The sequence below is a fragment of the Vulpes vulpes genome, chromosome 13 (genome assembly GCF_048418805.1).
Source record: "Vulpes vulpes isolate BD-2025 chromosome 13, VulVul3, whole genome shotgun sequence".
NCBI lineage: Eukaryota > Metazoa > Chordata > Mammalia > Carnivora > Canidae > Vulpes > Vulpes vulpes.
This window is the reverse complement of record NC_132792.1, coordinates 158,472,641-158,487,177: the sequence shown is the minus strand read 5'-3', so window position 1 is coordinate 158,487,177 and position 14,537 is coordinate 158,472,641. Positions and strand designations below refer to the sequence as shown.

The 14,537-nt window shown below is 65.6% G+C and overlaps 1 protein-coding gene across 2 annotated transcripts in view; it reads left to right on the top strand.

Annotated features, from left to right (window-relative positions):
- The window catches only part of TNNT2 (troponin T2, cardiac type), a 14,748-nt gene extending 785 nt beyond the window's left edge, over nucleotides 1–13,963 (top strand). Inside the window, exons 2-15 of one of the 2 annotated variants that reach the window (XM_072733462.1) lie at nucleotides 419–429; nucleotides 531–545; nucleotides 2,920–2,949; nucleotides 4,840–4,905; nucleotides 5,218–5,253; nucleotides 6,122–6,155; nucleotides 7,161–7,221; nucleotides 7,481–7,597; nucleotides 8,338–8,415; nucleotides 9,924–10,034; nucleotides 11,149–11,258; nucleotides 11,927–12,017; nucleotides 13,319–13,359; nucleotides 13,687–13,963. In XM_072733462.1, the coding sequence (XP_072589563.1) occupies nucleotides 419–429; nucleotides 531–545; nucleotides 2,920–2,949; nucleotides 4,840–4,905; nucleotides 5,218–5,253; nucleotides 6,122–6,155; nucleotides 7,161–7,221; nucleotides 7,481–7,597; nucleotides 8,338–8,415; nucleotides 9,924–10,034; nucleotides 11,149–11,258; nucleotides 11,927–12,017; nucleotides 13,319–13,359; nucleotides 13,687–13,732 (847 nt within the window). In that variant the 3' untranslated portion in view covers nucleotides 13,733–13,963. Of the gene's footprint in view, nucleotides 1–418; nucleotides 430–530; nucleotides 546–2,821; nucleotides 2,950–4,839; nucleotides 4,906–5,217; nucleotides 5,254–6,121; nucleotides 6,156–7,160; nucleotides 7,222–7,480; nucleotides 7,598–8,337; nucleotides 8,416–9,923; nucleotides 10,035–11,148; nucleotides 11,259–11,926; nucleotides 12,018–13,318; nucleotides 13,360–13,686 lie in introns of those variants that run through there. The other variant, XM_072733461.1, reaches the window with a different exon arrangement.
- The last annotated feature ends 574 nt before the right edge of the window (nucleotides 13,964–14,537 follow it).

Here is a 14,537-nt window from a genome sequence, read left to right as displayed (position 1 = left end):
TGGTCGGGCTTACCTGCGGGGATTTGGATAGAGAAGGTGGGGGAAGGGTGTTGTGGGGTGTAGCCTGGCGAAGCTCAGCGCAGGGAGAGGGTGGTAAGTGGGCCGATGCTGGAGGGACCAGGCGGGGGCTTGCTAGGGATGCGGCAGGAGGCCCTGGTGAGAAGCCTGGGCCCGTTAGGGGGTGCCTTGGTAGGGGCCCAAGGAGGGTGGGCTCCATCAGGCAATGAGGGAAATTAAGGGGGGACTTATCTTCAAAAAGGCCAGTGTGTGCGTGTGGGGTGTGCGTGTGGGGTGTAGGGTGTGCGTGTGGGGTGTGCATGTGGGGTGTGCGTGTGGGGTGTGCGTGTGGGGTGTGCATGTGGGGTGTGCATGGGGGTGTGCACGGGGGTGTGCTGACAACGTGTCTTCTTGCACGCAGGGAGCAGGAAGGTAAGCACACGTCTGTGTACTCATTTGCATGGGGGCAGCCTGCGTGGAAACTGCCCCACGTGTTCTCCTCTCTTGCGGCCGTGGTCTTCTCTCCTGAGCAGAAGAAGCTGTGGAAGGTAGGAGCCCGGGCAGAGGGAGGGCCAGAAAAGAGAGACCCGGGGATCCAGGGTCCTGGGGGCCCTGGGAGAGCGGCTGGTCTGTCCCTGCCCCTCACCCCCAGCTGAGCCAAGGTCCTCCAACAGCCGCAGCGCCAGTGGGAGTCAGGGCCAGCCTGGGTGGCTTGGGTCCCGGCCATCCCATCCGCCATTTTGTTCAAACAGAACCATCAGTTTTTCCAATGAATCATTTTTGATTTTTTTCCTCCAATTTTTTTTTTAACCAAGGAAAGTTTTAAATGCAACATAAAAATAACAAAAATAGAATTACACAGCCCCCCCCTTCCCCAAGCGCCCGTCATCGGGCTTCAACGGTCATCCACTGCGGCCAATCTTCTCTCATCTAAGCTTCATCTCGCCTCCGTTATTGTAGAGCAGACATCCCAGGTCATCCCCAGACGTCCTAGCATTTCGTGCCTAAGTAGTTCGCTAGGCATCTCTAAAAGATAAGCGCTATTTACAGGAAAACGACCATAACACCGTTATCACACTTAAAAACATTCAGGGTAAGGACTTTTCAAATGAGATTATGGACGTGTTCAGTTATCTGAAACATTTTTTTTTTTTTAAAGATTTTGTCTTTTAGAGAGAGAAAGAGAACGCGGGTGGGGAGGGGGGAGGCAGAGGGGAGGGGCAAGCAGATTCCCCACTGAACGTGGAGCCCGTGTGGGGCTTGACCCCTGAGATCATGATCTGAGCCAAAACCAAGAGTCGGGCCCTTAACTGACTGCTCCACCCAGGCGCCCTCTGGGACATCTGCTCTCATGAGTCTTCCCTCGCTCTGTGTCCCGTATCCCACTGAAAGATCACCCCAACCCTCTCTCTTCCTGGGGGCTGGACACACGGAAATGATTCAGATCCCAGCCCCCGAGGGGCCCGGAATCGCCCTCAGTCCCCTCAGGCTTCGCACCCAGGCGGGTTGCATCCTGCCCCTTGGAGCCTCAGCAAATTCTCAGAAATGCTGTTGTAGCACAAGCATGTGTGGGCACCAGGAGAAGGGGCTCCCCGAGGGCCTAGGGAGCGAGCCGGGGCTTCCGTAGCCGTCCCCCTTCTTCCCCAGGCCTTCCAGGGAAAACGAGGAGCCTCTCGCACCGTTGAGGCTGCTCCGGGGTGCCTGGCCAAAGAGCAGACGCAAGGGAAACTCAGGGGAAACCGAGAGGGGCCACGGGAGTCACTCGGGTAGTCAAGGAACACGAAATAGATCAGAAGCTAGTTGAAATATCTTTTTTTTTGAAAGATTAAATTCACTGATTCATGGCAGATACACAGAGAAGCAGACACACAGGCAGAGGGAGAAGCAGGCTCCTTGCAGGGAGCCCGATGTGGGACTCGATCCCGGGACCCCGGGGTCACGCCCTGAGCCGAAGGCAGACGCCCAACCGCTGAGCCACCCGGGTGCCCTTGAAATATTTTTTGAATCAAAAATCCAGCTGGCTCCACTTTCCGCTGTGTTCCCGGCTTGAGCTCTGGGGATGGCGGGTTTTCCTTTGCTTTGAGGACTTGCCAGCTCGTGCATTTTAGGGGCTGGTGCTTGAGATACAGACCTTCGGATCTGGGACTAACCTGCCTGCCGCCACGGTAGGATTTGGCCGTGACTTAACAAAATAAGGAGTTCTCTGCCGCGCGGTGGACCGAGCTCCACGGAGCGTGTGCCTTGTTGGCAGTGAATGGACTCCACCCGCCTCCCGCGGCGTAAGACCCTGTGGCCCTAATGACCAAGAACGGGCTCTAAGTGGGTGACCCCAAGCCTGCGGGGTGGACCAGGCCGTGTCTCTTCCTCCAGGAGGGAGCAGGTGGTTTCTGTAAGCTCCGTCCTGGGCCCCCCCCTCCCCGCAGGCCGCGCTTCCTTCAGGCAGACGGGAACGTGCCCACACCAGGCGCTCCCGTGGGGCTTGCGGGCCTCTGGGTCCTGAGCAACCAGATGTGTCCCACGGGCTCCCGGGGGCTCGTTCCCAGTGGGTGCACGGGAGGAGTTTGAGGGCAGTGGGTCGTTTGCAGCGTGCCCTTTGGGGCGCCCACAGGAGTCGGCCCGTTAGCACCACTGAACGCTTCCCATGCGCCGGGTGAGGGCGGGTCCGCGGGCACCAGAGCTCACCTGTCGTCTCACCCGCGGGAGTGAGGACGGTCATGTCCGTTTTACGGACAAGGCGCCCGGGAAGCTGCTGAGAAGCGAATTGCCCAAGTGGCTCCGAGTGTTGCATCGGGCGCTGGAGCTGGAGCTTGACCCCGAAGCCCACGCTCAGAGCCACACGCCATCCCACGCCTGTCCCTGTCCTGCTCCCAGACTAACCTGTCTCGCTTCTCCCCCCTGCTGCGGCCACTCCCTGACCCCCAGAAGAGGAGGACTGGAGAGAGCACGACGACGGTAGTACAGCTTTTCCTTTCCTGTGCTTTCTGCTCCCTCTGTCCGGGGCCTGGCCCAGCGGTCGGCCCTGCTCTGCGGAGCGGGGTGGCCGGGCCGGGGTCCGGGGGGCCAGGGGCGCGGGGCGGCTCCCTCACTCCCTGCCGGCCTCGGAGGGGCCCGGCCGCTGCTCCTTCCCCCGGGTCCTGACCTCTGTGCTGCGCTGGGTGGCGGGAAGGCCCCGGGCGGCTCGTCCCCTAGCCTGGTCTGCATGTGGCCCAGAGGGGCACCACTGTCTGGAGCGGGTGGCCTCTCTCTGCCCCCACGGCACCTACTGGGCCCTCCCTCTGAGCTGGACGGCACCCAGGCGCCGCGGCCGGGGCGTGAGGGGCCTGCGACACAGTTATCTGAAGAGCAGCTGGGGGAACTGGAAATAGCCAGAGCAGAAAGGACATGACGTCAGCCTTCACATGTGCACTGCGGTGGGTGTGGGGGGGCCTGGGCTCGTGCCAGCCCCCGGGGACGGGACTAGGGCAAGGGGGACACACTTGGGCTGAGGTTTAGAAAGCTTCCTAATAGTGATGTCTCGAGCCGCGGTGGGTGGTCTGGGGAGCCTGGGAGCCGCGGAGGGTGGGGGGCGTTGCACAGAGAATTGGCACATGGGGTGGGGTTAATCAGGCGGCCTGAAGAGCACCCCCACACTGGCCATACTCTTGCTGCCAGCCGTCTACTCTCACCCCTTCTGGAAGGACCTTCTTCCAGAGAGGCACCCCCAGGCCTAGACGTGGGAACGGGGGACCCAGAGCACCAGGCAGGCTGATTGGTGGCCGGCCCCTCTCCCTCCGGCCCTGAGGCTTTTTCGCCTCCCTCTGCCAGGAGGCCAGCACTTGTCAGCCCGTCAGTCAGGGAGCATTAGCAGGCACCTCCCACAGGCAGAGCCATGGGCCTGGCGTCATCCCGTCTTATCTCCAAGTGCCTGACTTGGGTGGGGTCCATATCCTGCCAAGCCGAGGGGTGAAAATAGAAAAATCCTACTGACTCTCCAGACAGTACAAATGTCTACACGGTGGGCATCTCACCCACCCACCCACCTACCCACCCACCCATAGTCTTGCTGTTTTGGTTTCTCTTACATACACATGAAGGGACCCTAGAGTTACTGAGTCCAGGACAGGCGCTTCTCCAGCAGCAGGATAAATCCCGTAGCTCTGGATCATTGGGTAGAACATTCGGGGTGGGGTGGGGGGACTGGGGTGGAGTCGTGTGATTGCCAGGGAGGCTGTTGGGGAAAGGTGCTAAGTCAGGCAGCAGCAGCTGAGCCACCAGACGTCCCCACCCCAGCGGGGACTTGCCAGGCCTGTGAGCCCTCCTCTGCCGCTCCCCGCAGCACCCACTACACCCTAACTACACCCTAACACGCTCCGACCCCAGACTTCCAGCCCTCCTAGTGGCTTTCAGGGGGAGCACAGGTCTCCAGGCCCCATTTCCAATTCCTAAACTCCGGCAGAGGCAGGTCTGGAACAGCAGGACTCTGCCCAAGCCTCCTCATGCCCTTCCGTCGGGGCGTAGCAGGGTCGGCAAGCATTTCCCCTAAGGGAGCGCATAGTAAATGTCTTAGGCTTCGCGGGCCACACGACCTGCTGCAGGGGGGCAAAGGCAGCCGCCGGCAGGATATCGATGCGGATGCGGCTGGGCTCCAATAAAACTTTATTTCCTGAAATAGTCTGGGGGCCACATTCGGCCCTTGGGCCGTAGTTTGGCAGCTTCTGGTTCAGCCCCGGAAGTGCCGTTCATATCGGTGGCCCCAAAAGTCACCCGGATCGGGGAGGTGCCGACCTCCCTGCCCTTGGTCCCTGGCGCGGGGCTGCCTCCCGGTGCGGCCTGGGTACTCACGGTGTCTGGCTCGCCCTCCAGAGCAGGAAGAGGAGGCCGCAGAGGAGGCAGGAGGTGAGGCTGCGACGGAGGAGACCAACGCGGAGGGTAAGGCCTGCCTGCCGTGAGGGCTTGAGGGGCTTTGTCGCGGTGTCTCGAGGCACGGCGGGGGCACCCAAGGGCACCCCTGTGGACGTAGGCCGTCCCCCCGGAGCCCGCCCTGCAGCCTGCGCACCAGCGCCACCTGCCCCGGGCCGGGCCATGACCCTTGTCGGGGTGCTCCCTTGGGTCCAGGGCCATGTCTGTGGCCCCAGGAGCCGGCAGGGTGCACTTTGGTTTAGGCCCCGTGTGGGGAGAAGCCTCCGGGCAGGAGCCTGAGCCTAGGACGAGGCTCTTACTGATTTCTCCTGTTCTGTGCAGGAGATGGCCAGGAAGGCGAGGCTAAAGAGGCCGAAGGTGAGGGCTTAAGGCCTCAGGAGGGACGTATCGGGATGTCAAGGGAACCCCTGCAAGCAGCTCTGGGGGAGATTGCCCACAGGACTCCCTCCGGGGAGGTGGGCGAGGAGGCCTTCGGCGGGGCGGGGTCAGAAGTTGGTGACCTCGCAGGTTTTGGGTGTTGGGCTGCAAGCCCCTGTCTCCCTCATTCCAGAGAAGTTGCCCGGGTGGTGCCCCGGGGAGAGGGGACCACTGTCCTGCCCAGATTGGGGACCCACACCTTCCGGGCTCCTGGAGCTCAGGCAATGTCATCTGTGAAGCGTGGCGTCTCTGGGAGGAAACCCCAAGACACAGATGGGGGCTGTGGCACGTCGCCGCGGTGCTCACTGCCACGGGGGAGGCTTTACGGGGTGCCGTGGTCCTGGTCCCGTCTCTGCAGGGGAGGGGCAGCAACTGGGTCTTGGCATCATGCCCGTCCACGTCCGGGCCCTGGTGGCCAGGGATCCAGGGGGCAACCTGAGAGGCAGAGACCTGGGCGGGGCCTGGGGGGCCAGGACCCCCTGGGGCAGCCACGGGGTGGGGGGGGGGGGCCTCCTCCCTGGGACGCAAAGCTGCCTTGCCCGGAACTGGTGAACGAGGAAAGGCTGGGCATTTTCCTCTGGGCGTGTGTGCTTCCTGTGGGGACCCCGCTGTGCCCCGAGATGTCCCCCCGGGAGCTGCTATGGCACAGGGGGTGTGGGGTGTGACCTTCGTGACACTCCTGGAGCCAGGGATCCCCGGGGCTGGAAGGAATTCACTGTGCATATGGGGAAATGGAGGCCCATGGGGGGCAGAGCCGGGGCCAGACCTGGGGCCTTCTGACCCCGTGGCTTTGGGCTTCTCTCTCCAGATGGCCCGGTGGAGGAGTCCAAACCAAAGCCCAGGTGAGTGGGCTGCACCTGTGAAGCCCTGCGGGCAGAGGGCCAGGGAGGAGGGCTGACCAGGGTGGGCAGGAGGGCAGTATGGCACAGTGGGCATGGGCTGGGGGTGCAGCAGGCACAGGCTGCCATGTACGGTTGTACGGGGTGTGTACCCACAAGAATCTGCCTGAGGGACGGTGGAGGCTGGAGTCCGCCCCGGCCTGCACAGCCCGTCACGGGGGGGCAGACTAGTCGTGGCCCTGGACAGAGACCCACCCCCCGTCCCTCAGCGTGGCTGGAACACCTTCCTTTGTAGCTGAAGTGGGAACTGAGGGAGGAGAGATCTGCGGGAGCCAAGCAATGAAACTGGGCGGCCTAGGGGGCTTCGAAGTGTGGCAGGGGGTGGGGCGGGGCGGCGTGGTGCCGTGCATGCAGGGCTGCAGGGGGCCGGGGGGGCTGGGGTGCTGGGCCCGCGGGCGCCTCCTCTGGGGCGGTGCTCACCCTGTCCCAGCCCCCACGGGTGGGCCTCGCCCCATGGCTGTGGGTCCCCCTGAAACAGCCCTGGACACAGCCCCAGGTCCGCTCATCCGTCCAGCGCCATCCGCTTTCCTGGCGATGGACACTGTGGTACCTCAGTCCAGCCCTGCATAGACCTGAGGGTGAACGGGGAAACTGAGGCCTGGCCCCACTGGACCGGGTGCCACCCGGCAAGCATGCGCTGGGGCGGGGACCACAGCACAGGCCTCCGGGCTCATGGGGAGATGCCGTGGGGTCAGCCGCGTGTGCTGTTGAGCCTCTGTCCTGGTGGACAGGCCGGCGCTGCCTACGTCGTGGGTGCATGGGGACGACGGAGGGGGGCACAGGGGACAGAGCTCAGTGTCCCTGCTGTGAGACCTGACACGGGGTGCTAGCGCGGGAGCAGCCGTACTTCTGCAAGAAGGAGAGGGGCCCCGTTGCCCTGGGCACCCGTGGTCCCAGGGGGCCGGGGTTGGGGTACATTCCCCGGTTCCCCCCTCTTCTGTCCCATAGGCCATTCATGCCCAACCTGGTGCCACCCAAGATCCCGGATGGAGAGAGAGTAGACTTTGACGTGAGCGTGCCTGTGGGGAGAGCGGGCCTGGGCTGGGAGTGCTTGCAGGGACCCCGAGGGAGACACCCTGTGACCTGGGGGGGGGGCATGGCAGGCGGGAGGCGCTCAGCACCCCCACTGGGCCTCCTCCTGGGCCCGGGCCACCGTGGCCCCTGCCGGCCGGGCGTCCAGCCTGCCCGTCCCGTCTGTGCTGCGGAGGGGGCGCCCCGCAGCCGCTTCCCCGGCCCGTGGGGGCCTCTGAGCCCGCGTGCGTCCGCAGGACATCCACCGGAAGCGCATGGAGAAGGACCTGAACGAACTGCAGACGCTGATCGAGGCTCACTTTGAGAACAGGAAGAAAGAGGAAGAGGAGCTGATTTCACTCAAAGACAGGATTGTGGGTGTCCAGCCTCCCGTGGAATCACCCCCAGAGGCCCCTGTGCCCGGGCAGCCCTCCCTGGGGCCCCTTCCCCACCCGGGGTGGGCTCTCCGTCAGGGTCTGCGTGCCCGGGAGCCCCTGGCCCGTGCCTCCTGGGGCCCTGCTCACTCCCCACCCCCCAGACGGTCTGGGCGGCTCCCCTTGGGTGGCCCGGGCTCTGGCTGCGCCCCCGCCCCCGCCTGCCTCCCCCTGGGCGCAGCTCCCGCACCCACTCGGGGTGACGCTGTGGCCTCTGCGATCCCGAATCCTGCTGGGGGAGGGAGGTCCTCTGGTTTGCTCTGTTTTCCTCTCCACCAAACTGGCTGCATGGCGCTGGCTGGCAGCTGAGGATTCGGCCACCTGTCGGGGGACACAGAGCAGCTGCCAGGGCCGGGCGGGGGCCGGGGCACAGCCCTCGGGGAGACGGGACCAGCCGCCTGGCATTTTTCGAGTGGTTGAGGACAGCCCCATGACGAGTGCTGTTCGGTGTCGGCCCATCTTTATTTAGCCGGGCCGGGAGCTGGCCCACCTGTCGGCCTGACTGTGTGCGTGCAGCTGGCGGCCGAAGCCCTCGGAGGAAGCGCATTCCTTGCCCTGAGGCTCAGGGGCGGGGCATCCCGTGAGGGTTCTCTGGCCGCCTGTCCCCTGGGTGGTCCCTGCACCTCTGCTGACACCTGGGCCTGTGCGCGCCCTGGGCAGGCTTGGCCTCTCCCCCGTAGGAGAAGCGGCGGGCAGAGCGGGCCGAGCAGCAGCGCATCCGGAACGAGCGGGAGAAGGAGCGTCAGACTCGCCTGGCTGTGAGTGACCCCAGTGCAGGGCCCACCGAGCCCCCCACCCTGCTGCCAGCGCCTTCCAGCCCCCGCCCCCTCTGCCTTCACACGCCCTGGTCCGGTCAGCGAGCCCCCGGTGAGTGCTGCGCTTGTCTGGGTTCTGGCGAGCAGCGGCCGGCAGGACACAAACGTCGGGGCCTCACGAACCTAGAATTTTATGGGACTCTCCGTCCAGCAGTTCCACTTCTGGGTGTTCCCCCGAACACGAAACCCCCAGCAGCAACACATCTGCACCCCGGTCATTGCAGCCTTATTCACGGGAGCAAAGACCTGAAGGCAACCCCTGTGTCCAGCGATGGAGGGGGGGATAAAGAAAGTGTGTGCACACACACGCACACATGCACACACACGGCACACGGCACACGGACACACGGACACACGGACACACGGCACACGGACACACATGTACACCGACACACACACACGGACACAGGAATATTACTCGGCCATGAAACAAGAAGGAACCTTTGCTATTTGTGAGAACGTGGTTGGACCTAGAGGGTGTTACGCTGAGTAAGTCGGACAGTGAAGGGCAAGTACCGTAGGATTTCACCCACTTGATTTTTTGTTAAAGATTCTAAGTGTTTATCTGAGCCAGAGTGAGCTTGTGCAAGCATGAGCAAGGCAGGCGCTGGGAGGAGCAGAGGGAGCAGGGGAGGGAGAAGCGGACCCTTCACTGAGTGGGGAGCCCGACGTGGGCTGGACCCCAGAACCCGGGATCATGACCTGAGCTGAGGGCAGACGCTCAACGCGCTGAGCCCCCCCGGGCGCCCCCGCATGATTTCACATATATGGAATCTAAAACGAAACAAAAATGAAAACCAAAGCAAGTTTGTGGATGCAGAGAACACATTGTAGTCGCCAGAGGCAGGAGTGGGGGGGAAAGGTGAGCCACAGAGTTGGGGGGGGCCAGGTGAGCCACAGGGTGGGGAGCAAAGTGAGCCACAGGGTGGGGGGGCCAGGTGAGCCACAGGGTGGGGGGCCAGGTGAGCCACAGGGTGGGGGCCAGGTGAGCTACAGGATGGGGGGGGGCCAGGTGAGCCACAGGGTGGGGGGCCAGGTGAGCCACAGGGTGGGGGCCAGGTGAGCTACAGGATGGGGGGGCCAGGTGAGCCGCAGGGTGGGGGGGCCAGGTGAGCCACAGGGGCTGAAAGGCACAAACTCACTATGGGGCGGCTGGTGTCTCCGGTGCCTCCGGGTCCTGTGCCGACTCCGTAGGAGCAGAAGTTCCCCTCCTTGTGCCCCCAGAGCAACAGGCCCCCTCGGGGGCTCCCCGCCTGACGGGAGCACGTGACCCTCACTTGGGGAACCTCCTCCCGGGTGCCAGGCCCTGTGCTGGGGGGTCCATGCAGGGGGCTTCTTGCCTGGTGGAGAGAAAGCTCCACTCGTGGGACCGCGGGGACCCCAGCCTTCAGCCCGCGCGGGGGTTTGTGCCTCCACCCCTGATCTGCGCTCCTGCTCCCCCTGCTAACCAGGAGGAGAGAGCCCGACGAGAGGAGGAGGAGAACAGGAGGAAGGCCGAGGACGAGGCCCGGAAGAAGAAGGCCTTGTCCAACATGATGCACTTTGGGGGCTACATCCAGAAGGTGCGCCGGGAGCAGCTGGCTTCAGGGCACTGGAGTGGGAGGGGCGGGGTGTCCACCGCCCTCGAGCTGGGTTCCCACCGTGTGAGACCCAAGCATCCTCTTCCTCCTGCCTGGGCCTTCCCCAGGAGGGGCTGCTGGCGGTGGGGCTGCAGGCGGAGGCCCCGACCCCGTGTCAGCCGTGCCCCGGGCCCTGGGGGGGGGACAGTGCGTCTGGAAGAGCCCTGCGCCTAGGATCGGGGCCCTGGTGGGAGCCCGGATGTGCCCCTTCCGGCCGTGGCCTCAGGCCGCTCAGAGCCCAGCCCGCTCACCTGGAGACAGGTGCGAGGCCCGCCCCCCTGTGCCGAGGTCACGGGAGCGCCCGAGCACCCTCAGAGGCTTTGCTCCTGCGCACGTGCTCGCGCCCCCTCCCACTGGTACCCCGTTCTCAAGGGGGGACAGGAGCTACCAGATGGGTTTTCTCCAGGCAGTGGAGCCACCGGGACGGTTCCTTAGGCCTCCCACGTCCCCAGCTCAGAGCGGCCCCCCCCCCCCCCCCCCCCCCCCCCCCCCCCCCCCCCCCCCGCCAGGGCCCTCCAGCCGCCCCGGGCCCGCCTGCTCTCCAGGCAGCACCTCCTGCCACTGCGGGGTCTGAATCGCCTTCTCCTTCTCCCCCTGTGTCTCCTGCCTTTGCCTTCGGCCCCGGGCCCTGCCCTCCCTCTGTGTCTCTGTCCGGGTCTCCTTCTTTCTCTCTGGGTCTTTCTCTCATGGTGTCCTGGCTCTGCAGGCCCAGGTGGGTACAGAAACCTCTAACCCTCTTCCTCCTTGTGGCTCTGGGGGCTCCCTGGGCGGGAGGGGGCCGGTGGGGGGAGGAGCGTGGACAGTGGGCTAGTGGGAGGAGGGAGCCGCCAAGGAGTAAGGGACTGAAACGGCCCTCCTTGCCCCTGCCTCAGTTTCTCCGGGAAATCCAGGCAGTTGGTGGCATGTGGGTGTCTCAGGAGGAAGAGGATAAGGGCCCGGTCCTGCTGCAGGCCTTGCCCTATTCCCTATCTGGGTTTGGGAGGGGCGGGGGAGAGGGAGGAGATGTTCTCTAGCTAACCCCCCCCTCCCCCCCCGCCCTGCTCATCACCCTCTCCAGACCGAGCGGAAAAGTGGGAAGAGGCAGACGGAGCGGGAAAAGAAGAAGAAGATTCTGGCTGAGAGGAGGAAGGTGCTGGCCATCGACCACCTGAATGAGGACCAGCTGAGGTGGGGACTGAGGGTGCAGGGGCAGCATCTGCGAGGGGAGGGCGGGGGGGGAGGGGAGGGTGGGGGAGCAGAGGGGGGTGGTGGTGGACGGGAGGGTGGTGGAGGAGAGGGGAGGGCAGGGGGGAAGGCAGGGGAGCAGAGGGGAGGGCAGAGGGGAGGGCAGGGGGCAGAGGCGGGGCGGGGGGGGCAGAGGGAAGGGTGGGGGGAGGACTGGGGGCAGAAGGAAGGGGGGGAACAGAGGGGAAGCGGGAGGGGAGGGCAGGGGGCGCATTCTCACCACACACCTCCAGGGGGCGCGGTCACACCACATATTTTCCCAAAGACCGGCCTGGTGGCCGGGAGCTGGGCCTGAGCAGGTCCAGCCGGGTCTGCTTGGCCAACAGGGAGGGAGCACTGAGTAGACCCCTTCTGGGGGTGGGGGGGGAACACGGGGATCCGACTGTGCTCTGCGGTGCTGCAGGGCCTTGCCCCTCCCCAGACCTCGGTCCTCCGGCCCCTGGTTGTCTCCCCAAGCCCTGGGCACTGCCATCTGGGCGCCACGCTGAGCGGGTGGGCTGGGGACCTAGGCCGGCCTGGGGTGCAGGAGGGCTGGGGCCTCTGGGGCCCGGGGCCCTTCGGGAGGAAGGCCCCCCCTTAGGGCCCCCGCCCGGCCCCGCTCGGCTGCGCAGGGAGAAGGCCAAGGAACTGTGGCAGAGCATCTACAACCTGGAGGCTGAGAAGTTTGACCTGCAGGAGAAGTTCAAGCAGCAGAAATACGAAGTGAGCTGCTCCCCCCAACCCCGACCCCACCACGCCCCTCCTGGGTCAGTGGGTCCCCTCGGCGCTGCCAGTCAGGCCCCTTCCCCGACCCTGTCACCCTGCACTCGGGGTCTCGTCCCTGACGGTGCTCAGGGTCCACCACCGGCCACTGCTCCCTGCGGAGCTCTGATGGTTCACTGGCGGGGCCGGAGCAAAGACCCATGTTGGGGGGTCTGCCCTGGGGGGTCCCCCTCCCCTCCTTCCTGAGGCCTCAAGGCAGCCGCCCAGACAGACGAGGGAGCCGGGTGCACAGAGCAGGGCTCCGGGTGCAGAGGAGGCCCCCGCCCCGGCAGCTGGGTCTCCCGTCCCCACGGACTCTGAGGCCCTGGGGTGCACCCAGCCCGCCGAGGGGTCCCAGGTGTCCCGGCAGCAGGCTGGAGTCGGCTGGGGGGTGCGGGTCCCCACAGGCCCGTCGGCCCCAGGAGTGCAGCTTCCCCTTGGGGGCTGCCTCGGGCACCTCCCGCGCAGGGTCCCTCCTCCGGGCACCGCTCAGGCCCCCGCGGCCGCACGGATGTCCCCGTGTGGTGACGGGAGCGTGCACGTGGTGGCCGCACCGCCAGGTCCGTGGCTCGGCCCTCACCCGCGTGACCCGGGCCAGTCGCTTAGCTCTCCTCTTTTCTGTTTCCCATCGAAATGACGAGGATGCCCGCAGGCCACGGTGAGGGGTGGGGGGGTAATGGTGACAGTCGCAGTGATGGCTCTGCGAGGCCCCTTGAAGCGCTTTCGCGTGGATGAGGTCATACCTCGTGATAATCCTGCGGGCAAACAGTTGGGAAGAGGGCTCACGACGGAACAGAGGGCGCCGGGCACCCCGCGGGCGCAGGAGGTGTTAGCGGCTCCCCAGCCCCCAGGCCCGGGCCCCCCTCCTCCCCTTGGGTCCAGGGCGGGGACGGCTGGGGCCCTGGGGGCTGTGGCTGCCTGGGGGCTTCCTGAGCCCCGGCCTTGCACCGGGGCTCAGGCCTCTTTGTGCCACCCTGTCCCGAGCCCTCTGTGGCTCTGGGACCCCACAGCGACAGCCCCGAGGGGTGGCCGGGAAGCCTCTGCCTGGCTTCTGCTCCTGGCCTGGGGCCCTCTGGATCTCACAGTGCTGCTGCTCGGGCCCCCTCCCCCCTCCCTCTCCTACCCCCTCCCCCATCTTTCCTCCTCCTCCTCCCCCTCCCCCCTCCTCCTCCACAGCTGTGCTAAGCCAGCTTCCCCCTCATCCCCAGCCACCTGGGACCTGAGTCCCTGAGCTCCCAGGTTACTGTCTTTCTCACTTACAGATCAATGTTCTCCGGAACAGAATCAATGATAACCAGAAAGTGTAAGTTTCTAGGTCCTTCCTCCAGCCCGGCCTGCCTCCTCCTGCCCCAGGTCCTAGCCATCCCGCTCCTCCTCTGAGGGCTCCGGCTCCCACCCCTGCCTCCTCCGCTTCAGGGCACAGGCTGCTTCCTCCTTGGGCTCCCCCGGGGTCACTGCTCCACGGGGAACGGGGTGCAGGGCCCGTGGGGACTCACCCCAGCCCGAGGCTCGGAGGCAGCTCCAGGCCGCCCTGTCGACCCTCCCCATCGGCCACCTGCGCCCCCTCCCTGCGGAGACCTGCTGCCCCGGCCTGTGTCCCGCTTCTGACGGCGCCCCGCTTCTCTGGCAGCTCCAAGACCCGCGGAAAGGCCAAGGTCACCGGGCGCTGGAAGTAGGGGCAGCAGTCGCCTTGACCAAAGATCCTCGCCGGCGCCCCGTCCCGCTCGCCCCCAGTCCCTGGGGCCCCCCGGGCGCTGGAGGCAGGCTGGTGTCTGGAAACCAGGAGCTGGCCCGGCCGGAAGCTGCTGTGCACCTGTCCCCCCACGTGCCCACGCATGCACCCCCAAGTGCCACGCATGCACCCCACGTGCCACGCATGCCCATAATAAAAGCCAACGCACACTGTGTGCCTTTCTGTCAGCAGCTCTTCAGAGGGAGGGGAGCTGAGGTGAGAGCCTGTCTCACAGGGAGTCAGGGCCGAGAGCAGCCCCTGGGGGACTCGGGCCCCTTGGAGGCACACGCCCCTCGGGGACACGGGCCGCTGGTAACTGCCAAACTCAAAGGAGCCCCGTCCACCTGCTCGGGAGGCGAGGGGGCGCTGGCCCCGAATCACACCCAGCAGGAGGCCTTGTGCCGGGCCGCCGTGAGTCACCGCGAGGCCCCGGGGGACGTGCCCAGCGTCCTGAGCATCAGGACAAGGTTTCCCGTGTGAGTCACTCCTTGGGAACAATGGAGGCCTTCTTGGATGAGCCTGTTCTCTTTCTCTTTCTGGCCCGGGCCTAGGAAGCAGGCGTCCGAGGGGAAGGAGGGCCGGGGTCGTCAGGTGGCCCTTCAGGCCGAGCTGAGCTGCTGAGAGGCGTGGGCTGGTCCCAGCGCCGCGGCTTTCTCCCCTCCCGCCACTGGCGCGTCCTCTGGGGCGTGCGCGCGAACCAGGGACCAGGGGCTCCCTGAGTGGAAGACGGCGCGGCGGCCTTGGGCCCC